We start from the raw sequence: 27,442 nt of genomic DNA, 5'->3' as shown, positions 1-27,442 counted from the left end.
CAGAGAAATGTTTCGGGACTGGATGATTAAGATCCCCCTTTGATATGAGTCTAAGGTGCTCTATCATCCTTATTTTAAGACATCTAGTCGTCCGACCCACATATTGACGTCCACAACCACAAGTATTTAAGTAAATAATGAAAGAAGAATTACAACTAGTAAATGTGGTGATTTTATGGACTACTCTGATTACTGTAGAACTAAATGTGTTGGAGGAATTAATTCTCATGCAGATTTTACAATTATTACACCTACAGTATATGACCCCTTGGGGAGATTGAATCTAGTATCAACCTCTGATCTAAAAAGACTATGGGACAAAGAATTGGCCACTGTTCTAGCTTTCCTAAAGACAACATTGGGACGTGAGGAAACAATAGGCTTGAGAATTGGATCCAGGGAGAGAACTGGTCATTGTTTTCTTAGAATCAACTTAATTTGCTCAGCTTGAGCACTATATGATGTGATAAATACGGGTGATTCATTAAGCAATGGCTTCTTAGGAGACCGTTTTAATAGCTCCCCTCTATCCATAGTGGATACCTCTTGGATAGATTTGTTCAGATCACATTGTAGCCTAGTTTAAGAAATCTGTCATAAAGATCTTTGACCTAAGATTGTAATCTTGTTTAGTGGAACAGTTGCAGCGAAAGCTGTCCCTAAGGTATACCCCTAATCAGGGTTTTTTGCATTTTTGCAATTGTGCTATGTATCTTTTGGGTATTTCATGCATTCTTAATATTAAATGATTATCTATACTTTATGTTAGATAAATAGTCTTGGGTTTTGATTCTAGACTTGGTACTATTAATTTTTAATTTGGTTACCCTATGTTTGGGTGTAAGATAGGGTTACACTGTACCACAAGTTGTTCCTGTAATGCGCATTGTAGCAATGATTCTGTATAATATATTTTTCCACTCATTTATTTTGTTTTTTCATATATTTGTTTTGATTGGCTATAGGTAATATTATATATTGTTTTTCGTTAATATTGATTTTTCATTGCTTAGTGCGTATTCGCATTGTCTCCACTTGTGTTATGCAAATGTTCTTTTTCAGCTTGTTTATGTTTTTTATTCTGATGAGTTATTTTCATGTTTTTTGTCCGTTTACGGACTGATTAAAGCTCGTTTTGTTTTTAACATTATGTCAGCAGATACTAATGACCAATGGGATGAGCGCTACGTCAACGTGATCCGGTTTCGGGCCACGTGATGATGACGTCATTCACATTGGTTAGTGGTGCGAATTTATCTCTTTAAAATAATTGCATTTGAATTGTGTGCTCACACCTTGATAAAGTCCCTTTGGACGAAACGTGTAGGTGCGTTTCTACACTATTGTGAGCTGATTTTACAATAAATATCTTTTACTGAATCTGGAGTTGCCCTGGAACATTTGTTTTTCCCGGATGTTGTTTTTCCTGGATTTCGGCTGTGCTCCTGCTCTCTACTATATTTCTTGTTTCTATCTTCGAGGACTGCACGCCCTGGAGTGACTGGCTTGTCCTGGATCATTACTGGCAGGTAATGGGCAATAGCCCTGTAATATTTACCTAAAACCAGTGTTTGTTATGCATTTGTTTATTTCATGGGAAGAAATTCATAGGGACCAATCAATGTGGTTGTCAGGTGGACACCTCTAGGTCTATATCTCCCTTGGATTGTTTCTTATATGGATCCAGTTATTTTGGACATTCTAAACAACACTCTGGACATTTATTGAGCCTGTTTCAAAAGAATAGAGCATACATGTGTCTGTAAGCACCATTCACCATTCATCTTTTACATTCCTAGTTATGTCTTTCCTGTATAGTCTATATCCGGGTAAGATATTTTTTATTGATTAGCAAAACATAATGGAAAGGCTCTCTAACAAACTTTCTATGGTGAATGATGGGGTAGTCATACTGAATAAAATAAGTAATTTAATTTGCATTTCTTTCAGTTAGAGAGTAATGGAAAGGAAAAGCCACTTAGAAAAACGCTTAAAGATTTTTACAGTTAAAATCAATGTAGAAGAGTCAACAAAAAATGTGACAAGCAATACTACACAAATTGCCCAACTAATTGTAACGGTGCTCATTTCTAATCAGGAAGCGGACCCGCAGGGCTGAGGTAGGGATGCAAATTAACCGACCAGAGCCCAGGGACAGAATCCTGTTAGAGTATCCATATTCGGTAAGCAGGCAGAGGTCAGGGCTGGTGGTAGAGTTGCAAAGTCCAGTAAACAGGCAGAGGTCAGGGCTGGTGGCAGTGATTCAAAGTCCAGTAGACGGGCAGAGGTTAGGGCTGGCGGCAGTGGTTCAGTAAACAGGCAAAAGGTCAGGGCAGGCAGAAAGCAGTGAGGGCGGGGTCAGCAACAGGGGAATCTAAATAGACAAAAGGGTGAGGCGTGACAGCGTAGACAACAAGAGCTGCAAACGTAGAACTTTGCTCGCCGACTCCCACTTGGAACTGCAGCCTTATATAGCAGGCTGCCAGTACCCAAAATGGCCAGAGTGAGCAGAAAGGGCAGGCAACTTGGAAAACCCGAACCGCAGTAAAACCCGGCACGGATCGAGCAGAATCCTTACACTAATCAAATTAAACAAATGATAGACTAGAACACAAATTTAATAGAGTGAATGTGTAACATGATATTGAGGCACGTAGCACAAAAAAAGCATGAAGTATAACATCTAACTGGTAAAGAAAATATAGAGCAAAACAAGTTTTAAAAATATGAAGTAATAGCTTGTGAAAGGGGAAAAGCAAAGTGGTACACCCAAATTAGACTCTGAATCGAAAATAAGGACTTTTTATGTAGAAGGTAGAGGATTTTACAAGACGCTGTACAAAGACACCGATACTGGCCAAGCAATCAAAGAAAGAAGCCACCAGTAATGTACCATTAGTATTTGCAGAAGTTGTAACATATAAGATAATACAGCTAGAATAGCAAAGCCACAGTCAGATGACAGCAGAAATATTAAAGGCAGGCTACAAAATTAAGAACATAACTTTGAGTGTTTATGTGTACTGTAAGGTAATAACTTTGTGTGTTTAATATATCAAGCAATGCCTATAAATAAAGTAATCAATCTAAATGATACTGTATAAAGTAATGGACTTCCTGGTTTTCCTCTGGGTGCTGTCATTTTCAGTGTTCTTCTTCATCTCTATTGTCCACCTGTCACTTGTCACTTCTTCCATTAGGTAAGGGTTTGTTTGAGAACATTGTGATTTTAATATAAAGTGTTCATTTATGCTTATTTAAGGAGTGATGCCTCCCCATTGCTAGAAGTATCTATGCTACTACTTAATTAAGTGACTATATTCTATGGAAAATGTAAAGTTATGAGAAATTACACTATATATGGTACCTGGAGCTTCCTGTGTCGTAAATGATGTCACTAAAGTGGTAACATGGCAATTCTATGTTCTACTTTTTTAAACATTTATAACTTAAACATTCGTTTTAGAAAAATATCAAATATATATATATATATTTCTGTTTAGAGAGAGTACTTAGAAACTTACCTTTTATAAGATTTTTTTTATAAGATGCAATTATCTACAAATCCAATACAAAGAAGTTTAATGTTTCCAAATAATAGAACAAAAGAACAGCACTGCTGTTATCATATCATACTGAAAATACTTTAATCCCTGCTCACTAATCCAAGCACCCACGAGTTTTCAATACGATTTGTATACATTAGATCAATCAGGCCATTGACTTTGCTATCCAACAGAACAGATGTGACTTTTCAGGAGATAGACTGTAGCACCATGAACTAAATCACAGTTTTACCTTAATGACCTCTCAAACTGATATGAGGGCTACCATTAATTTTGGGACCTCATACAGAAAGTGTTTAATTCTATTTACAATGTATGCATGCTCAATGTGTCTTTTGAATTGTAATTTTAACGTTGTTAGCTTATATAAAATGCAATCATTATCATTCAGGATACATGATTATACCAATAAGGAAACAATGAAAAAGTGCATGGTTTCTGATCAACCTTAGTTTTTTTTAGTATAACCTACAATTATAACACAAAATTGTTTTGTTGCAAACTCAGAAGTACCACATCATGGAAACAGGGAATTCAGAAAACAAGTCTTTATGTGAGCCTAAACAAGGCCTGTGAAGTATAAAAGCTCTGTGTGCTATAATTTCACCTACTGTATAAAGAACTCTAATGTTGGTTCCCTGAAAGTCATCTAAACTTCAAATGAATCTACATTTCTCCAGGACAATTATGACAACTAGAACTTTTTCAAAGAAAAAAAGGCACAATGTTACATGAAACTATGCCTAAAGAGAAAAGTGTTCATCATCTGATCATTTGGGGTTGTAAAACATGAAACCTAAACTCAAATAAAATCAGGCAATTTGACAACAGAAACGGCAAGATGATTGGAGTGGGTTACAGTATTGTGGACATATAAATATTGAAGTGATTTGGATAGACAAGGACTCTGAAGTGTTTTGGAATCCGTAGTCTAAAATGTCAAAGTGGCACTAAAAAAAAAAATCCTACATTGAAGATAAAGGTGGCCTTGGTAACCCTGTATGCCAGTTACACATAAAACAGTTGATGTTTCAGCAGATATAATGTTCTGGGGAAAAAATAAAGAATTTGAAAGGTTTAGCACAGTTCTATTTTAAATTTTTAGGCAGACATCAGTTTTGAAATGCTTTATGTGTGCTTGAATGGAAACACTGATGTAATGAGTACTTTACAAGAGCTGTGTTTTAAAAGTGTCTGGAAAATGTACTTACAATTTCCTCAGCGTTTTGTTTTGATCAGCGGTATGTTATATTTAGTAATTACTGCTTCTGTCGGCCCCCTGTTGGTATTGCTGCTGCTAGAACCTGCTATTTTCCTCCCCTCAAATGATTTGCTTGTGGCTATCACTGACGTGAGTACAAAGCTGGCAGCTCAAGCGCTGCTTTATTTGATCTCTTGATAGTATTAATATGCCTTAAGCAATGTTATATAAATGTCTGTTTTACAGTTGCCCTGGCTTATGGTATTTATAAGCAGGATCTTCCATCTGTAGAAGAGCCCCCAAGGAATGTTGTTTTTGTTGACATGGGGCACTCAGCATACCAAATCTCTGTATGTGCTTTTAACAAGGGTAAACTAAAGGTATGTATGCAATTAATGTATTACTTTGGATTAAAATACTTATACTTGTCCTATTAGTGTGAATCATTTACATTTTACTAGAGAACATTGCACTGCCATTAGTTCACTTTGGTCCTTGGAGATGTAATAAATGCCTTGCAACATCATTCTTTGCTGGCCTCTTTCACACTGTTCATCTTAAGCAACAACAAATGTTGCTACATGGACCTAAAGTCACTAAAGGTTGATCAATTCATGATCAGCCTTATTTCAGCAGTAAAATAGTGATAAGGAACTTTATACCTCTGCAATATGCCAGCAATATTTCTAAGGCGGCCTATGCAAAGTAGCAGATTTTTATCACATATCTCAGGCTTGTGTTAGGCCTGTCTTGCCTATGAAGGCCAACCTAAAATACAGTAGGGTTATAAAAATACATTGTATGTATGAACACTAGAACATGACATATTAACCCCTTAGTAGCCCTTAGTGACTAAGTAATAGTGAATGCATAAATAACTTGCAGCTTTGCCTACTAAAGGCTTAATATTTGCACATATGGATGTTATATTTTTTGTGGGGGTTTTGTTTGATATTTGTTTTGTATGTAAACCCCTTTTGTGCCTAAAGGCTACAAATCAGGCATCAAAGTGGTTAATTCATTTTCTGCCACAGGGTTTGGTAATAAATCCGATTTAAATAACCCTAGAGTACAAAAGTGAAATTGCCTTCTCTAATTAATGCTGATTTCTATGTTATTGCTTATTTGTATATCGCTAGCGCTGTTTAACGTTGAGGTAACAGTTTTCATGTATTCAAATTAGTTTTCATTGCCTGAACCTGGAAGCCTGAGTCTTACCAAAGGGAGCACCCTATTCCAGAATACTCATTGGTTTGCCAGCAGCCATTTTTTACAATGATACTCAACTTTTAAAAGATGTGGTTTTTTTTAAAATGACACTTCAGTGCAGATATAGCATGTCTAAATTGACAAGCCTGAACATTGACAGCATGCATTCCATACTATCATACTATAGTAGTCCATATTACAATGAGATGGGATTCACACAACATCAGCATAACCTCTTTACAGTTACCATTTGTATCTAACTTGAACTGAAATTAAAACATGTTGGCAGAAAACAAAAGTTGATGCAAGAATTAAAAAGTGTTTTGTCTCCCTATAAAGGCAATATGAGCATTGCACATTTCTGAAAATGGGCTACCCTACACTCAAACTATGGGGCAAAATGACCCATAAGTTATAAAAAGCAGGTCTTTTATTTGTGTGTAATACTTTTAACATGATCAATTTAAACCCAATCGACTACAAATGAAGCATGTAAATCCCTTTCTTACTTTCTTTTCAGGTACTTGCAACTGCTTTTGACCCATATCTAGGAGGTAGAAACTTTGATAAGGTATTGGTTAACTACTTCTGTAAGGAGTTCATGAAAAAGTACAAACTGAATGTGAAGGAGAATGCTCGAGCCCTGCTCCGCTTAAACCAGGAATGTGAGAAATTGAAGAAGCTTATGAGTGCAAATACCTCTGATCTCCCACTGAACATTGAGTGCTTCATGAATGATCGGGATGTGTCTGGTAAAATGAACAGGTATGGACATAAAAACTTACTATGCTGATAATAATTTGTCACTTACAGTACTTTATTTGTTTACGTGTTTTTAGATCATTTTTACCAGACATTTTATAAAACAAATAGTAGTACAGTATAGGAAACAAAATACAACACTTGATAATCCTATGGCAATATTACATTTAAAAAAGGAATAACATTGAATTATTACTGACAAAACAATATGGATTTGTCAACTATAGCGTTTGGCTCAGCAGGTTCAGTAGATTATCGGTATACAAACTGAAATAGAGGAAGTAGTATAGAACATTCTGTGAGTGTAATGCATTCCTCTTATAGTATTCTGTTCTTGGCATCACCTTCACTATTACTTTTTGGTTTCTTTTTCCAGAGATCATTTTGAAGAATTAAGTGCACACCTTGTAGCTCGTGTGGAGCCACCACTAAAAGCGGTACTGGAGCAAGCAAGTAAGTGACACAAGGGCATTTATTGGAGGGGGAGGAGTGCAATTTACCAGTATCTCCAGTTGTATATATATTCCCTCAAACCTCCCTCTAAATAAATTACGGAGAGATGCCTGTGCTGAAAACCCTCTTGTAGGTCCTGTCTTCACCGGTCCCAAAGCGTTGAAATGTATTCTCACAGTCCAGGGGGAGCATAAAGTGTGAAATCAACACAAAAAAATCTAAGTGCAGATGATAGTACAAAGATGAATAAATGTCAGCTTAGTTCTTGGCTCTTAGTTCTTGGCCTACTCACAAGATATACAATGTAATAAAGCAACTCCAAAAACTGTGGCAAACTGTTCTTGTGTGTCAGGTCAGGATGTGCCCCAGTAAGGAATGTCAGGAGAGATCTAGCTCAGCAATAGAAAAAAAGGTATCCATAGCACAGATCAATAAGGTAAGAAAAATCTTTTATAAAAGGGTAAAAAATCGCACTTACAATATTGCGAAGATAAAAAGGCACATAACACGATCATGTGTGTTGGAGAACGCTGCTCGATACTGCCGCTCACCACATCTGCCTCCATTTGAACGCCCCGCCGATCATTGGAACCCTCTGCGACTGGAAGCCCTCCTGCTGTTGGTAATTGCAGGCTCCGATACGTCGCTTCCTGGAGGGTACCGCCTCACTTCCGGTCCGGCTTCTGTGGCTTGCAGGCACTTGGGAGAGCGTCCGCCTAGTGCTCAGTAAAAGCTGGGTACTCCCACTCAAGGCGTCTCGCCAATCCGGGTCACGGCTTCATCAGGATTGTACCTCCCCTGTCATAACATACTATTTATATACTATAAGCAATTACGATTCCAATTGATATTGATTAATAAACACACTATTGATCTATGCTGATTATTTGGATATATGTAGCTACCATTGTGCCTATATCACCAAGGGAACAATAATGAGAATTCGGAGCGAATAAACCAGAAAACTGGTAATGCATACACAGATAAAAATATATTAATATCTTCTACAAGGTACTGTGTAAGCTATTAATCATAGAATTCCACGCTAAAAAAGTCCAGATAAATACGAAGAACGATTAACCATCTGCTACTTTTAATCCCATAAAAGTTCTTTAAGAACCTTAATAACAAAAAGATTAGAAAATAAAACTCAGGACCCTTTCAGTGTGAGATGGGCAGACAAATTATTGGAGATAAGGAAAAAGCAGAGGTATAACTTGTTTGCCTTCGTATTTACCAGGAAGGAATCAATTGCAAAAATATTGCCACAAGAGGAAGCCACAACCTCTATATTAACAAGCAATTGGTTAACTGGGGAAGAAGTACATAGGTGGCTTGATAAAATTAAAGTAAATAAAGCACCGAGCCCTGATGGCATGCACCCAAAGAGTTCTTAAGGAGCTAATATAGGAGGAAATCCCCGCTCACGCTGTCCCATATGTTTATAATGAACTGCAAATCTCTTGCTGCCGTCCACTGGAGAACTCCACAATCTCCTATAATGTGAGCCCCCCAAAGGGAGCTCACAATGCAGTGCAAGCGGAAAAAGCGCACTGATATGCAGAATATAAACTTATATATGATAAAACAGTCCCACGCTAGGACTAAACATTACATCAAATAGCAATATAACAATAAAATGAGCTTACAACTAACTAAAAAGGTGTGAGTGGCTGACTGGGAGATCCGGAAGTGTAGCTGCAGGAGTAGATGAACCAGGTCCGGACCCGCGGAGCTCCGTCAGCTGTGTTCCTCTCTTCTGATTTAAATTTAAATCAAGCTCACTTGTGCTTGGTTAAAAGTATCCAGCAACATTTTTGGCTCGTATGTTCAGCTGACAGTCATTTCATTGGTCACCGCTAATGCAACTTGACTAAATCGCATTGGCTGTTTGAAACCATTTAGACTCACGGGCAGCCCCAACACATGACTCCTGATGAAGCAAGCAGTGCAAAACACATAGAGGTCACGAGGGGCTGCTACGTGAGTCATCATTGGTGGAGAGGCAGACCAGTAGAAGAGAGGAACAGAGTTGACGGAGTTCCGCGGGTCCAGACCTGGTTCATCTACTCCTGCAGCTACACTTCCGGATCTCCCAGTCATCCACTCGCACCTTTTTAGTTGTTTGTAAATTCATTTTATTGTTATATTGCTATTTGATGTAATGTTTAGTCCTAGCATGGGACTGTTTTATCATATATACATTTATATTCTGCATCTCGGTGCGCTTTTTCCGCTTCTTTTCGTTCTTAAGGAGCCAAGTTCAGTAATAGCCAAACAATCAAATTTAATATTCAAGCACTCCATTTCCACAGGCTCAATACCACAAGTTTGGCGTAAAGCAGACGTGTTGCCTATATTTAAAAAATAGCTAGATCACTACTGGGGAATTACAGACCTGTAAGCCTGATGTCAAATAATGGGGATGCTACTTGAAGGTTTAGTATTGGACAATATTCAGGAATACTTAATGGATAACAAAATTATTAGTAATTGTCAGCATGGATTTATGAACAATATGTCATGCCAAATTAACCTTATTAGTTTCTTTGCGGAGATACTGCAAGTAGGAATTTAGAACAGGGTAATGCAGTTGATGTGGTCTACTTAGATTTTGCAAAGGCTTTTGATACAGTGCCTCACGAGGTTAGTGTACAAAATAAAGGAAATTGGACCTGGATTGAAAACTGGTTGAAGGATAAACAACAGAGGGTTGTCGTAAATGGAACTATTTCAGGTTGGGCTAAAGTTGTAAGTGGAATACCTTAACGATCAGTACTGGGAATCCTGATTTTAACTTGTTTATTAATGACCTTGAGGTTGGCATAGAGAGCAAAGTCTCCATTGTTGCTGATGACACTAAATTGTGTATGGTAGTAAAATCAGAGTAGGATGTAATTTCTCTCCAGAAGGACCTGTATAGACTGGAAACGTGGGCAGGTAAATGGCAGTTGAGGTTTAATACAGATCAATATAAGGTTATACATTTGGAAAGCATGAATAAAAAGGCCATTTACAAATTAAATGGGGCAACATGAGTTCAGTCCTTGATGAAGATGAATTTAAGAGTGCTTGTAGATAGCAGGCTTAGCAATAGTCCCCAATGTCAGGCAGTAGCTGTAAAGGCAAATAAGATCTTATGTTGCATTAAATGGGGTATGGATTAAAGGGAAGTAAGCATAATGATGCCACTGTATAAAGCAGGGGCGCGCAAACTTTTTTTGCTGCGCCCCCTCTGCCTGTGCTGGTCTGGTGGTGCGCCCCCTTACCTCGCGCGGCATCAAATGACGTTGCAGGGTCGTGTGACGTCACGTGACCCGGGGCATCATTTGTCCGTCACGTTACCATGGCAACTGTGATGTCACATGACCCCGCAGCGTCATTTGACGCCGCGTTGCCATGGTCACGTGTCCTGAGGCCGGCTGAACCTCGGTAAGTAGAAGTTGCAGAGGCCTCGCGCGGTCCCCCGACATTTAATTTAAATGCTTTGGGGGAGAGCGCGGGACCTCTATAACTGCCCGTGCCCCCTCAGAAAAATCTCCCGCCACCCCGGGAGTGCGCACCCCAGTTTACGCGCCATTGGCATAAAGCATTAGTAAGACCACACTTTGAATATGGAGTACAGTTTTGGGACTCCATAAAAAGGACATTATGGAACTAGAAAAAGTGCAGAGAGCTACCAAATGAATAAAGGGGGTGGCAAATCTGACTTATGGGGAGAGGCTAGCTAAATTAGATTTGTTTACATTAGAAAAGAGGCTTTTAAGAGGGAATATGATAACTATATACAAATATATTCGGGGTCAATACAAGGAGCTTTCAAAAGAACTATTGATCCTAAGAGCAGCGCAAATGACACAGGCTCATTCATCCCTTAAGGTTGGAGAAAACTAGATTTCTCCAGCAACAAAGGAAAGGGTTCTTTACAGTCAGGGAAGTTAATTTATGGAATTCATTACCAATTGAGGTTGTGTTAGTAAATATAGTAGATAATGAAACATACAAACAAAACTCTTGCTCCAACCTAAGTGGCATAAGTAGGATGTAAAGAAGAGTAAATAGTTACTGAAAACACAAGAGAAAAAGGCCAGTAACTAGCAACTGTGCACTATTCAATAATTACTTTATTGACACAGCGCTGCAGCTTTTTTGTTGTTGCGTCTATCAATTAATTTGCAACTGCTTATTAATGAACCATTTGATACATAAGCAGTAACTACTATTGACTATTCAGTTGTCACAATGCCTACCTCACACAGCATATTATGTTCATTGTTTTAGTGACCATGATACGGTATAAGTGTCACTAGGTATCTGAACTTTTCTTGCCTTATTTGACTATCCCTTTTGCCCTACAATAACTGGGCCGAAGGGCTGAAGGAGTGACTCAGTGAGTGAAGCACAGGAACCTGGTTCAAATTCCAGAGTCAGCTCCTTGTGACCTTGGACAAGTCACTTTATCTCCTGGTGTCCCAGGCACCAAAAACATAGATTGTAATCTCCTCTGGGCAGCGACTGTGCCTGTAAAAATTCTGTGTGCTGCACACTGCGCTCTATCCTGTAATTGTGAAGCACTTTGCGTCCCATGGGGAGAAAGATGATAAATGAAATAAAGTTGTTATAATTAGTAGCTGCTGTGTATCTCTCGCTTGCTCCATTTTCTCACCTCCTAGTCTCCCGTAGACCCTCTACAATCTGGCTTCCACACTGCTCTCTCCACCGAAACAGCCCTCATCAAAAGATTAATGACCTCCATGCTGCCAAAGACAGAGATCTGCTCATATTGCTCAACCTGTCTGCAGCTTTTAATACTGTGGACCACCCTCTTCTTCACATTCTCCATACTCTTGAAATTCGTAAAAAAAAAAAGAAAAGAGATTTAGTCTGGATTTCCTCTTACGTCGTACTTTCAGTGTCTCATTTTCTAACACCTCCTCTGTTGATCTCTCTGTGGGGGTACCCCAGGGGTCTGTCCTGGGACTTCTTCTCTTTTCTTTTTACGCACTCTCTCTTGGTGACCTTATCACATCTCTTGGATTCAAATATCAGATCAATGCTGATTACACACACATTTACTTTTCAATCCCTGACCTTACACCTGCTGTACAGACCTGTCTATGAATGTCTCCCCGCTATATCATCCTGGATGACCCTCCAACTACTCAAATGTCAAAAATGGAGCTCCTCATTCTTCCTCCCAAGCCTGGCCCTACTGGCCCTGTACATTACTGTTAGCAGCAATATCATACACTACACCCAGTATCACAAGCACGCTACCTGGGTGTCACATTGGACTCCTCCCTCATTCTCCTCCCTCACTCTCCTCTCACATTCACAATGTAGTTAAAACCTGTAATTATTTCCTCCGTAACATTGCAAAAACTCTGTTGCTCTACTGCTAAAACTAACACAGACCCTCATTCTCTCCCATCTCGACTATTGCAACCTTTTACTGTCCGGCCTTCCTGCTTCTCACTTGTCTCCCCTTCAATCTATTCTAAATGCTGCTGCTGGAATCACTGTAATCTATCCTAAATCTGTCTCATTGTCTCTCCTGCTGAAATCCCTCTCCTGGCTTCCTATCAAATCCTGGATTACACACACAATTCTAGAGAATTTTAAGGCTATACACTTTTCGGCCCGTCCTTACAGCTCGGCCCTAATTTCTCGCTATACACAATTCTAACTTGCGTTCTGCTCAAGGATGTCTCCCTTCTATGTCTTATGCCCTCTCCCACCTAAAACCTTTCTAGCTGACTCTGGAATGCTCTTCCCCTCAACATCCGAATGGCACCCTCTCTATCCACCCTAAAGACCCATCTTAAAACACACCTCTTTAACAAAGCATTTGGGTAGCTCCACGGCTGATACTATACACCTTATACATCGATTTTGACCCCTTGCAGGTGTACTTACGAGAACACCCTCCTACTGTCTCTGTACATTCTTCCTTCCACCCACTTAGATTGTAAGCTCTTCAGGACAGGGATTCCTTTTCCTAACGTTACTTATGTCTGAAGCAGAAGAAAAAATGTGAACAAGCGCTAAAGACTAAAACACCAATGTGACAAGTAAAAAAAATATATATAAAGGCTGCCTAGTGATACTGTCAGTACTAACAGAAAAAGTGAAAACAAAGAAAAACCTGGCGCCAAAAGTTCATTGGATAATCCTGTACTCGGGATCAGCACGCTTGCTTGACAGGCCATGTAGGGGAAAACACAAGCAGACACAAATCATAGTGCAACACTGTAGGGTTAAAACAGGTCTACACTAACACATACACTGCACATATAACATAGAGACTCCTAGTGACTATAAAAACTATTTATTAAATAAAAAGAACTATGCCATAAAATGGTATGGACAAATAAGAACACCGCTGGTCATCCAGATGGGAAAAATCAGAGCCCTACTTACAAGCAGCAAGGCAAATACAGGCAATGCAAAAAAGAGTCCTCCGGGTGCTGCTGATGTCTTGGCAGAGATGTAATTGCTGCTGCACCATGACTTTCGTGCTGACTCTCCCTCCTGGGGTTACCAGGAACAGTGGCAGTGTCGGAGGCCTGCTCGTGGGACTCACAGCTCTACTCCACGTGAGGCTGTTCTCCTCACTTCCTCCTCCGGTTGCACAAGCTACCTCAGCGCGCCCGTGCGCGAGTGTGCCCATGCCCTTAAAGGGACAGTGTAAGCGTCCTGTATGCCAAGAACTGACGCCTGCAATGGGGCTCAAATGTAACCAGGTGTCCCAATAAGTCCAGTACCAAGCTCAAAGTGACTGTGTCACCTGCCCTACGCGTTTTGTGGACGTTACTCCACTTCCTCAGGGGCTACCTCAGGTACTTGGTACTGGACTTATTGGGACACCTGGTTACATTTGAGCCCCATTGCAGCCGTCAGTTCTTGGCATACAGGATGCTTACACTGTCCCTTTAAGGGCACGGGCACACTCGCGCGCGGGCGCGCTGAGGTAGCTTGTGCAACCGGAGGAGGAAGTGAGGAGAACAGCCTCACGTGGAGTAGAGCTGTGAGTCCCACGAGCGGGCCTCCGGCACTGCCACTGTTCCTGGTAACCCCAGGAGGGAGGGTCAGCACGAAAGTCATGGTGCAGCAGCAATTACATCTCTGCCAAGACATCAGCAGCACCCGGAGGACTCTTTGTTGCATTGCCTGTATTTGCCTTGCTGCTTGTAAGTAGGGCTCTGATTTTTCCCATCTGGATGACCAGCGGTGTTCTTATTTGTCCATACCATTTTATGGCATAGTTCTTTTTATTTAATAAATAGTTTTTATAGTCACTAGGAGTCTCTATGTTATATGTGCAGTGTATGTGTTAGTGTAGACCTGTTTTAACCCTACAGTGTTGCACTATGATTTGTGTCTGTTTGTGTTTTCCCCTACATGGCCTGTCAAGCAAGCGTGCTGATCCCCTGAGGAGCAGGATTATCCAATGAACTTTTGGCGCCAGGTTTTTCTTTGTTTATGTCTGAAGCGCTTATTCTCATTATGTGTTATATTCTTGTCACGTTTATTACTGCTGTGAAATGCTATGTAGATAGATGGCACTATATAAATAAAGATACATACATGTTACATTGTAAGGTAAATTACTGATGTCCTTCATAAGCCCAGTCTATCAATATTGTACAATTATTTGCTGCCTTCTGCTGCTAGCACAATTCTGATAATGATATACTGTAATGGTTCTATTATAACCAAACGCAGTTCCAAATTAGTTCTGCAAGATCAATGTGTCTACACTATACCCTTGTAACCCCCCCGACTACTCTGGGTGTCCTTTTGTTACAGATGAAGTTCTGTCCCCTGGTGTGAACTTCATTTTAAAGTCACTGCATTACAGCAACACTGTCCTGTACATATGACTTATTTTTGAAGTGAAACTTCTTTCGTGGCACCTAGTCCTGATAGAACAAAACTGGATAGATGGGGGCGAAATGTGAAACGGAAGTGATGTCACGTAATGGACGCCGCTCCGCTCACTCGTCCCCTGTCACATGCGGCGGCGATAGTCGCCGGCGCCGCTCCTAATCGCCGCCGCACCCCCAAACCCAACACACACACCCCCACCCACACCCACACACACACCCGGCTGCTGACGCAGTTGTGATGGCGCCACTGACGGACGCCACACATGCGCAGAAGCGGCTGCCAGCGGCGTCGTTTCCACCCACACGCTCCTAACGCCCATTGGCAGCGGCGCCATTCAGCCCTCCACTGGCACACGGCGCAAACCCGGGCGCAACCCGCGCGGCACAGGGACTCGTTCACTCATGCCCGTGCCGGGCGCATGTACCCCGCGGGGGGGTGTGTGTGCAGAATTTGCGTGCGGGGGGGGGGGGTGTGTGTGTGCAGAATTTGCGTAAGGGGGGGGGAGAGAGAGGTGGTGCGCAATGTTACACCCCGCACCTGGCTGCAGCAGGACACACACACACTGACTGACCCACCCACACACACTGACTGACCCACCCACCCCCACACACACTGGCTGACCCACCCACACCCCCACACACACTGACTGACCCACCCACACCCCCACACACACTGTCTGACCCACCCACACCCCCACACACACTGACTGTCCCACCCACACCCCCACATACACTGACTGACCAACCCACACCCCCACACACACTGACTGACCCACCCACACCCCCACACACTGACTGACCCACCCACACCCCCATACACACTGACTGACCCACCCACACCCCCACATACACTGACTGACTGACCCCCACCCCCACACACACTGACTGACCCACCCACACCCCCACACACACTGACTGACCCACCCACACCCCCACACACACTGACTGACCCACCCACACCCCCACACACACTGACTGACCCACCCACACCCCCACACACACTGACTGAAAAAAAAATTCAGTCCATGCTATCCACTTTTTATACACGATGGATTGAGTGCTACCAATGAAGATACTTTTTATCTTGTGTTTTCCAGATACAATAGATATCTTCAAAAAAATGTTGGACATCTTTTTTAGAAAGGAAAGGTATACAGGGATATACCAAATATGTAAACATGGGAAGGATGTTGATCCAAGGAAAATTCTGATTATTGGAGTCAGGAAGGAATGTATTTTCCCCTTATGAGACATCATTTCACTCGGTTTTTTTGTTTGCCTTCCTCTGGATTAATATACTGTGAATACAAATATAGAATAAGTATCTGCCATCTAAATTTAACATAGGTTGAATTTGATGGACGTATGTCTTTTTTCAACCTCATCTACTATGTAACTGTGATGAATGACTTTTAAAAAATCAGTACCGACTAGCAATGGTTATGAAGATTTCCTTCTATATATAGAAAAATTATCTTTAAAAAATGTAGGTGATGTGTTTATAGCATCTCATGATTGTTCTATTTTGCATAGTTTGGTTCCATTTTTCAGTTACTTGAAATGTACAGTACTTAATCATTTTCTGTGTTACGTAGGAAAAGCAATTTGTCAACCTGTGTTACTGTACCTGTCAACGAAAAGAGAGGATAGCTCAATAAAAGCCTTAAAATATATTTTCTGTTAGCCCTACTGTTGAAATAGGAACCGTTTTGCATAACATTGTTATCATAATCTGTTTTAGAGATGAAAGCTTACAACTGTTCACATTATTTTCCACCAGAGTTGCAGCGAGAAGATATATACAGTATAGAAATAGTAGGGGGTGCTACCCGCATCCCAGTAGTGAAGGATCAGATTGCGAAATTCTTCTTTAAAGATGTGATGACCACATTAAATGCAGATGAAGCTGTTGCCAGAGGGTGTGCATTGCAGGTAATATTCTACATAAAAGTATAACTTAGTCAGTTTGACATAAGCTTGTAACCAAAAACACAGACTTAAAATTATAGATTGTCACATGTATTACATATAAAATAAGAAAAAAGGAAATAAAATAAGGGGGAAATGTAGCTTGAAGCTGATGCTGTGCTGTCTCTCTGTCTCTCTCTCCCCGAGTCCCGCTCCGTTCCTTCTACTGAAATCTAACTCAGAGGAAGAAGGAGCTTCGGGCAGCATGGGGAGAGAGCATGTGAGAGCAGTGGTTTGCAGCAGGGAAAGGTAGGAACTTCTCTCCTCACTTTTCTTTTGTTAAGCCCTCCATCCCCCCACCCTCCCAGTTGGTCACTTAACCCCTTCCCCCTGGGACTGTTAACCCCTTCCTCATACCCCTGGGGTACTTAACTCCCTCCTCACCCCCTCTTGGGGCACTTAACCCCTTCCACTCTCCCCCTGGGCAACTTAACCCCTTACCCATCCCCTGGGGCACTTAACCCCTTCTTGCCCTCTGAGACTGGGACACAACCCCTTCCCCACCCTCTCCATGGGACTCTTAACCCCTTCCTCTCTCCCACTCCCACCCCTGGGACCCTTAACCCGTTCCTCTCTCCCTCTGGAGATGTTAGGGTGATCGGAGCGGTGTATTTGAGTGATGGGATGAGGGGGATGTTAGGAGGATGGGATCAGTGTAGGTGAGTGATAGGATGAGGGTGATGGGACCAGTTTAGGTGAGAGTGATGGGATGAGGGGGATGTTAGGGTGATGGGAGCAGTGTAGGTGAGAGTAATGGGATGAAGGGGATGCTAGGGGGATGTGAGTGATGAATGAGGGGGATTTAGGGTGATGGGAGCAGTGTAGGTGAGTGATGGGATGAGGGGGATGGGAGCACTGTAGGTGAGTGATAGGATGAGGGGGATGAGAGCAGTGCAGGTGAGTGATGGGATGAGGCGGATGGGAGCACTGTAGGTGAGTGATGGGATGAGGGGGATGGGAGCATTGTAGGTGAGTGATGGGATGAGGGTTATGGGAGCAGTGTAGGTGAGTGATGGGATGAGGGTTATGGGAGCAGTATAGGTGAGAGTGTTGGGATGAGGGGGATTTAGGGCGATGGGAGCAGTGTAGGTGAGTGATGGGATGAGGGGGATGAGAGCAGTGCAGGTGAGTGATGGGATGAGGCGGATGGGAGCACTGTAGGTGAGTGATGGGATGAGGGGGATGGGAGCATTGTAGGTGAGTGATGGGATGAGGGTTATGGGAGCAGTGTAGGTGAGTGATGGGATGAGGGTTATGGGAGCAGTATAGGTGAGAGTGTTGGGATGAGGGGGATTTAGGGCGATGGGAGCAGTGTAGGTGAGTGATGGGATGAGGGGGATGAGAGCAGTGCAGGTGAGTGATGGGATGAGGCTGATGGGAGAAGTGCAGGTGAGTGATGGGATGAGGGGGATGGGAGCAGTGTAGGTGAGTGATGGGATGAGAGTTATGGGAGCAGTGTAGGTGAGTGATGGGATGAGGGGGATGAGAGCAGTGCAGGTGAGTGATGGGATGAGAGTTATGGGAGCAGTGTAGGTGAGAGTGTTGGGATGAGGGGATTTAGGGCGATGGGAGCAGTGTAGGTGAGAGTGTTGGGATGAGGGGGATTTAGGGTGATGGGAGCAGTGTAGGTGAGTGATGGGATGAGGGGGATGGGAGCACTGTAGGTGAGTGATGGGATGAGGGGGATGGGAGCATTGTAGGTGAGTGATGGGGTGAGGGGGATGGGAGCACTGTAGGTGAGTGATGGGATGAGGGGGATGAGAGCAGTATAGGTGAGAGTGTTGGGATGAGGGGGATTTAGGGCGATGGGAGCAGTGTAGGTGAGTGATGGGATGAGGGGGATAGGAGCACTGTAGGTGAGTGATGGTATGAGCCGGATGAGAGCAGTGCAGGTGAGTGATGGGATGAGGGGGATGGGAGCAATGTAAGGTGAGTGATGAGATGAGGGGGATGAGAGCAGTGCAGGTGAGTGATGGGATGAGGCTGATGGGAGCAGTGCAGGTGAGTGATGGGATGAGGGGGATGGGAGCAGTGTAGGTGAGTGATGGGATGAGAGTTATGGGAGCAGTGTAGGTGAGTGATGGGATGAGGGGGATGAGAGCAGTGCAGGTGAGTGATGGGATGAGGCTGATGGGAGCAGTGCAGGTGAGTGATGGGATGAGGGGGGTGGGAGCAGTGTAGGTGAGTGATGGGATGAGAGTTATGGGAGCAGTGTAGGTGAGAGTGTTGGGATGAGGGGGATTTAGGGTGATGGGAGCAGTGTTGGTGAGTGATGGGATGAGGGGGATGGGAGCACTGTAGGTGAGTGATGGGATGAGGGGGACGGGAGCATTGTAGGTGAGTGATGGGATGAGGGGGATGGGAGCATTGTAGGTGAGTGATGGGGTGAGGGGGATGGGAGCATTGTAGGTGAGTGATGGGATGAGGGGGATGGGAGCATTGTAGGTGAGTGATGGGGTGAGGGGGATGGGAGCACTGTAGGTGAGTGATGGGATGAGGGGGATGAGAGCAGTGCAGGTGAGTGATGGGATGAGAGTTATGGGAGCAGTGTAGGTGAGAGTGTTGGGATGAGGGGATTTAGGGCGATGGGAGCAGTGTAGGTGAGAGTGTTGGGATGAGGGGGATTTAGGGTGATGGGAGCAGTGTAGGTGAGTGATGGGATGAGGGGGATGGGAGCACTGTAGGTGAGTGATGGGATGAGGGGGATGAGAGCAGTATAGGTGAGAGTGTTGGGATGAGGGGGATTTAGGGTGATGGGAGCAGTGTAGGTGAGTGATGGGATAAGGGGGATAGGAGCACTGTAGGTGAGTGATGGTATGAGCCGGATGAGAGCAGTGCAGGTGAGTGATGGGATGAGGGGGATGAGAGCAGTGCAGGTGAGTGATGGGATGAGGCTGATGGGAGCAGTGCAGGTGAGTGATGGGATGAGGGGGATGGGAGCAGTGTAGGTGAGTGATGGGATGAGAGTTATGGGAGCAGTGTAGGTGAGTGATGGGATGAGGGGGATGAGAGCAGTGCAGGTGAGTGATGGGATGAGGCTGATGGGAGCAGTGCAGGTGAGTGATGGGATGAGGGGGGTGGGAGCAGTGTAGGTGAGTGATGGGATGAGAGTTATGGGAGCAGTGTAGGTGAGAGTGTTGGGATGAGGGGATTTAGGGCGATGGGAGCAGTGTAGGTGAGAGTGTTGGGATGAGGGGGATTTAGGGTGATGGGAGCAGTGTTGGTGAGTGATGGGATGAGGGGGATGGGAGCACTGTAGGTGAGTGATGGGATGAGGGGGACGGGAGCATTGTAGGTGAGTGATGGGATGAGGGGGATGGGAGCATTGTAGGTGAGTGATGGGGTGAGGGGGATGGGAGCATTGTAGGTGAGTGATGGGATGAGGGGGATGGGAGCATTGTAGGTGAGTGATGGGGTGAGGGGGATGGGAGCACTGTAGGTGAGTGATGGGATGAGGGGGATGAGAGCAGTGCAGGTGAGTGATGGGATGAGAGTTATGGGAGCAGTGTAGGTGAGAGTGTTGGGATGAGGGGATTTAGGGCGATGGGAGCAGTGTAGGTGAGAGTGTTGGGATGAGGGGGATTTAGGGTGATGGGAGCAGTGTAGGTGAGTGATGGGATGAGGGGGATGGGAGCACTGTAGGTGAGTGATGGGATGAGGGGGATGAGAGCAGTATAGGTGAGAGTGTTGGGATGAGGGGGATTTAGGGTGATGGGAGCAGTGTAGGTGAGTGATGGGATAAGGGGGATAGGAGCACTGTAGGTGAGTGATGGTATGAGCCGGATGAGAGCAGTGCAGGTGAGTGATGGGATGAGGGGGATGAGAGCAGTGCAGGTGAGTGATGGGATGAGGCTGATGGGAGCAGTGCAGGTGAGTGATGGGATGAGGGGGATGGGAGCAGTGTAGGTGAGTGATGGGATGAGAGTTATGGGAGCAGTGTAGGTGAGTGATGGGATGAGGGGGATGAGAGCAGTGCAGGTGAGTGATGGGATGAGGCTGATGGGAGCAGTGCAGGTGAGTGATGGGATGAGGGGGGTGGGAGCAGTGTAGGTGAGTGATGGGATGAGAGTTATGGGAGCAGTGTAGGTGAGAGTGTTGGGATGAGGGGATTTAGGGCGATGGGAGCAGTGTAGGTGAGAGTGTTGGGATGAGGGGGATTTAGGGTGATGGGAGCAGTGTTGGTGAGTGATGGGATGAGGGGGATGGGAGCACTGTAGGTGAGTGATGGGATGAGGGGGATGGGAGCATTGTAGGTGAGTGATGGGATGAGGGGGATGGGAGCATTGTAGGTGAGTGATGGGGTGAGGGGGATGGGAGCATTGTAGGTGAGTGATGGGATGAGGGGGATGGGAGCATTGTAGGTGAGTGATGGGGTGAGGGGGATGGGAGCACTGTAGGTGAGTGATGGGATGAGGGGGATGAGAGCAGTGCAGGTGAGTGATGGGATGAGAGTTATGGGAGCAGTGTAGGTGAGAGTGTTGGGATGAGGGGATTTAGGGCGATGGGAGCAGTGTAGGTGAGAGTGTTGGGATGAGGGGGATTTAGGGTGATGGGAGCAGTGTAGGTTTGTGATGGGATGAGGGGGATGGGAGCACTGTAGGTGAGTGATGGGATGAGGGGGATGGGAGCACTGTAGGTGAGTGATGGGATGAGGGGGATGGGAGCATTGTAGGTGAGTGATGGGGTGAGGGGGATGAGAGCAGTGCAGGTGAGTGATGGGATGAGCGGGATGAGAGCAGTGTAGGTGAGTGATGGGATGAGGGGGATGTTAGGGTGATGGGAGTAGTGTAGCTGAGGAAAGGTGAAGTGCAGACATGGAAAGGGTTTGAGAATGAAGATTTCTTTGCTCTAGTAAATCTAAAGAAAATGTATTTATTTTGAGAACACATTTTATTTTGATTTACTAGAATATTTTCAGACTTATTTTAACAAATGTATTGTGATATATATCGTTATCGCAATACATTTCTTAATATTGTTATCGTGATGAAAATTTTGATATTGCCCAACCCTACCTGGTGGTCGCATTATCCATGGATTATCTCCTTGCAACATGTGAGTTCTGTTAAGGTAAAAATAAAAAAAATAAAAAAAAGATTTGCTGCTTTAATAGGAATCTGGACACATTATTGCACAAAAATAATTAAGCCCCAGTTAGGTCAATAACATAGTGCAGGGGTGGTCAACCTGTGGCCCAAGGACAATATACTGTGCTTCATGGGCAGGAGGGGGACCGGGACCTGGAGCTCTGACTGCAGAAAGTGCAGAGAGACATAGAATAGGAGAAGCCAAAGGGCCCCCTAACCAGCTCCTCGCCTGAGCTCCTATGGACCAGCGATCCCTGGTGGGCTCCCAAGCAGCACAGGGTACAGTGAGTATACACTCTGTCTGCTGAGAGCTCCATGTGGTGCTGGCTGTGGAGACTAGAGAGCAAGGTAGGGACAATCACCCCATTGCCCCCCTTGTCTCCATCCCCCCCAACTGCCCCCATCCCCCACCTCCCCATGTCACACCCTCTTCCCTCTCCTTATGTCATCCCCTCTTTCCCCCTCCCCATATCACCCCTTCCCCCCTCCCCATGTGTGACCCCCTCTCCCCATGATGACCGCCTCTTCCCCCAATCCCCATGTGTCACCCCCTCTTACCCCCCCCCCCTCCCACTTGTACTCTATCTAAGATTATACCCTGTGTCTAGTGCCGTCAGGTTATGTCCTGTGTCAGTGTGTAGTGCTGGCTACATAGTCTGTCAGTGTATAGTTCAATCAAGTTGTACTTCACTCTATACACTGACACAGAATATAACCTGACGGCACTGCACACTGACACAGTCCGTTCACGCTATGTCAGTTTATACAGGTATTAATTAGATTTTTTTTTCTTATTGTGGCCCTTTGACAATGAGACATGTAAATCAATTATGGATCCACCCTTGACATAGTGTTTTTAAATTGCAAAGACATTATTTCAATGTCACATATACAGACATAAAATATAAGCAATCTCCTGGCAACCCGTGAACACAGAATGTGATAATGATGCCCATTTGATATTGAAACATTGGCGTTGGTAGAATTGGAATACAATATGTTATTTATCTAACTAGTGTTTAGTATTTTTTGCGTGGCTAGTAGAGATGGGCGGACTGGTCCAAATCCCCTTCCAGGATTTTTCCGTGCTTTTCAGACATTATTTCATCTGAGCGTTGAAATCCGAGTTTGGATTTCAGCAACTTTAGTATGCGCAGATGCTTTAAAAACCACCCATGGTGCTTGGATTTTCAGATTTAAAAAAATCTGACGTCATATTTAACAGAAATTTGGTCCTAGGGAATGTGTTTATATTGAATCCAATGTCGGATTCAACATAAATTCGCCCATCTCTAGTGGACAGTTTTCTTTTAAATTTAGTAGCTTGGTTTAAAGGTCATCTGAATTGCTGGATCACCTATGCAGGAATTATTTCTGATTGTGCATATTTCTTGGATTTAGTATTAGTTTAGAATTTTGAATAACAACTTTATATAGTGTTGAGTATGCTAAAAGTTGTTTTTTGTTAAATTATGATCATTTTGTTTTTTCCAGTGTGCAATTCTTTCACCAGCATTTAAGGTGCGTGACTTTTCTATCATTGATACGGTACCGTTTGCCATTACTTTGCGATGGAAATCCACTTCTGAGGAAGGAACAGGGTAAGATAGTTGTTATTTTGTTGCAAAATCTAATGCAGTATCATAAACCACAGAAGGCAAGTAGCCGGTGTAATAAACTACTTGTTATAAGGGAGGCCCCCCCACCAAAATCAAAAGGCTTTTAAATATATCTTAAATTATAAACAGTAAGCTGCATGGATGCCCAGAATACATAGACGTGTTGAAGTAATACATGCTGTATGTTTTATGCAGCCTAAAAAGCATTATGGAGTTAGCGGGTGGGGCCCGAGCTCCAAGCAGGGCAGGTGTGTGTTTCCCTAGCTAAACCTGAAAGAGGCTTAATCCGACAAATTAAAATTTTTCATTTTTGCAATCTAAGTTTCTCTTTTTTTTTATCCTTGATTGCATTTCACCTTTAGGCATCAATTTTTATTTTGTTTATTTTTATTGGTTACACCTTTATTGTTTCTCCTCTTATGCCACCCTCCTTATCTTGTTGCTCTTTCAAGCTGTCCACAAAACATGTTTCCTTTTGTTGTATTGCTAATCTCATTGCCCAAGTCTATGTCTGGATAATTAAAATCACCAATTATGCAAACATGACCTAGTTTTGATGCCTTCTCCATTTGCAAAGTATTTTAGCTTCCTCAATCTCTCAGATATTTGGTGGTTTATAGAAGCATATCCCTACAAACATTTTCTTTATGCTTTTGCCTCCACTGCTAATTTCTATCCACAAGGTCTCTACATTTTCATTATTTTCTTCATAAACATCATCCCTTATAATAGGTTTTAGATCCAGTTTAACATATAAGCATACTCCACCTCCTCTTCTATTTGCTCGATCCTTCCGAAAAAGGGAATAACCCCCTAAATTAACTGCCCAGTCATGAGTTTCATCCCACCATGTTTCAGTAATGCCTATAATATCATACTGCTCCCTTGTAGCTATTAATTCAAGCTCCCCCATTTTATCCGTCAAGCTTCTTGCATTAGCAAGCATGCATTTTAGTTTATTTTCAGCCTGTACTATTATCTTATTTTCTCCTTCCTTTCTGCGCCAACTTGGTTTAGTCTTTAGAAGTTTTCTTGTATTATCTGTATTTACTATGAGTGTCGCGCTGCTTGTCCAACTCGCACTTGCCCCCATTCTACCTCCATAACCACTTGTTTCCTTATCTATTCTTATTTGTTCGTTATCTGTTTCATTCCCTCCCCACTCCATCCTAGTTTAAAATCTCCTCCAACCTATTTAACATTCTCCCCCTAGCACAGAAGATCCCTCTTCATTGAGGTGCAATCCGTCCCTAGAATAAAGATAGCACCTCTCAGAAAAGGAGTCCCAGTACTCTAAAAATCCAAAACCCTCCTTCCTATACCACTTTCTTAGCCATGCATAAACCTCCCTAATCTCTGACTGTCTCCCTGCGGTAGCGCATGGCACTGGTAGTATTTAAGAAAATACTACCTTGGAGGTCCTTGCCTTAAGCTTTTGGCCTAGATCCCTGAAATCATTTTTAGTACACTCCATCTTTCTCTAACTTTGTCATTGGTGTCAACATGTACCAAGAACACTGGGTCAATCCCAGCCCCTCCCAACAATCTGTCTACCCGATCCACAATGTGCCGATCTTGAGCACCGGGATGTTCGGTTCATGCGGTCATGGCAACAGATTGCCCTATCTACCTTCCTAATAATTAAGTCCCCTACCACTGCTTTAGTATCTGAGCATCCCGAGTCCCCTCTGTGCTGGAGGAACTATTCCCCTGGCTGCTAGAGGAATCAGTCTCCCCCAGCCTTGCCACTTCTGCCCTGACACTCCCAATATCTTCACTCAATATGGCAAATCTATTGGGATGGGTCAGCTCAGAACTGGCCTGCCTCTCCCTATTGCCCCTGCTTCCCCTTCTAACTTTTACCCAGCTACCTACCTGTTCCTCACTAACAGCGCCACCATCTGCACCACTAGTCGAAGCAAGGGCCTGCTCAGTGAGCACAAACCCCTTTCAAGATTGTCAATGTCCCTCAATATTGCAAGTTTCCTCTTCAGATCAGCAATCTCTGACTCTGAAGAGACCACTCGCTCACATTTCTCACAGCTGTATGCTCCTTGGAACAGCTGCTCCAAGGGCACATACACGTGGCAAGATGTGCATTGAGTGGCATTTTCAATCCTGCTCATTGTAGCAACTATGACGTTTATAAGTACTAACAATAAACTGTATTTCAATATACTATCCCTTGTTTAACCCCTTCCTTGTTCAAACTGCGTCTAGTTTTAACTGCACACTTAATACAACCAGCACTTGAAATCAACCAGTCACGCAGATCAGAACACGCAAGCTCAGGATTCGTGAGCAACCTCTGTTTAAATAGGGACACTCACCAGGTGTGTTAGGTTAGAAATCAGCCAACCACGCCCACTGCTGGCTCAGGCAGGAGGTGATTCCTCCAGTTTTGTTGCACTTTCAACTACAATCTTTATAAGTTTTCATAATTGTTTGTTTGTTTGTTAATGTATCCCCATGCATTTCAAGCAAGTTGAAGCGATTTTTAAGCTCTAGATTCTTTGCTGTTTTTCTGCTTTTTTTGTCTATTCCATATTTGGGGAATGAGGCCTTACTTGCGATGCTGGCCTCATTTGCATGTTGGCAAATACCTTTCCCACTTTAGCTGGATAATATTGTGCAAGCTTTGATTCTATGGCCAATATAAATCTTCTTCAACACTTGCCACCTTCCCACCACTTTGTGGCAGTGAGATAAGGATTTGAGAGATTTGAGGATTTTTTTAGATGTAGAAAGCATGGAAGATGACAAAAAAGTGTGTGTGTGTATGTGTATATATATATAGACCATACGATACCGGTTGCAACACGACATCAAGGGACAGCACGTAGGTAAGTAAATCATAAATTTTCTATATTTGATAGAAGATACAAAAACCAGTTTATTTTAATTTATGATTTACTTACCTGTGTGCTGTCCCTTGATGTTGTGTTGCAGCCGGTATCGTATGGTCTGTTATTGCTTTATGGGATAAGCACCAAGATTTATTTACTTGCAAATGGTGTGCCGGCTGTGCATTGGATTATATATATATATATATATATATATAAAAAATTTAATATATATATATATATATATATATATATATATATATATATATATATATATATATATATATTACACACACTTTTTTTTGTCATCTTCCATGCTTTCTACATCAAAAAAAATTGGTTCAAATGAAGTAGTTGATTTTTTTTTTTTACAGAATTAGAATCGGGGGATCCTCCACAACTGAACCATGCTTTTTCAAGCTCCGTTGACACCCCAATTTCTGAAGTTGCCAAAGTGACGTCACGGTTCTTTAAAGGAAATTTAATGACCGTCCAATCGGAAACCACAACTGACGATGTTGCGACTACGTATTGGCTGAGATTTGGCTGCCATTTTTCATTTTTGCTTCCGCTGGAGGAAGATTTAAAACTGGTAACTTAACCAATTAGTGTCTCAGGCACCGAGGGGTACCTGGAACTTAAAAGCTGTTCCCATCCTGTAAAAAACAAAGCAGGGTAAAAAATAAACAAGATGGGGATTGCTAATTTAACTCTTAGTTTGGCCAGCGTAAGTTAAATGGCATTGACCTTCACCGACTCTCTACTAAGAAAGACTGATATCTTAGTAAATAACATAAAACAGTCATTTGAAGGAGTGCACAGCATCCTCTCATAGATTAGGCAAT

At 43.1% G+C, this 27,442-nt stretch overlaps 1 protein-coding gene across 6 annotated transcripts in view; it reads left to right on the top strand.

Moving 5' to 3' along the window:
- Positions 1-27,442, top strand: part of HSPA4L (heat shock protein family A (Hsp70) member 4 like) — a 100,313-nt gene that overhangs the window by 29,540 nt on the left and 43,331 nt on the right. For 5 of the 6 annotated variants that reach the window (XM_075615522.1, XM_075615519.1, XM_075615517.1 and 2 more), the window contains exons 7-11: positions 5,014-5,147; positions 6,497-6,741; positions 7,115-7,191; positions 16,861-17,012; positions 23,630-23,736. In XM_075615522.1, the coding sequence (XP_075471637.1) occupies positions 5,014-5,147; positions 6,497-6,741; positions 7,115-7,191; positions 16,861-17,012; positions 23,630-23,736 (715 nt within the window). The remainder of the gene's footprint in view (positions 1-5,013; positions 5,148-6,496; positions 6,742-7,114; positions 7,192-16,860; positions 17,013-23,629; positions 23,737-27,442) is intronic. The other variant, XM_075615529.1, reaches the window with a different exon arrangement.

This window comes from Ascaphus truei, chromosome 1 (genome assembly GCF_040206685.1).
Source record: "Ascaphus truei isolate aAscTru1 chromosome 1, aAscTru1.hap1, whole genome shotgun sequence".
NCBI lineage: Eukaryota > Metazoa > Chordata > Amphibia > Anura > Ascaphidae > Ascaphus > Ascaphus truei.
This window is presented reverse-complemented; position numbering and strand designations above follow the sequence as displayed.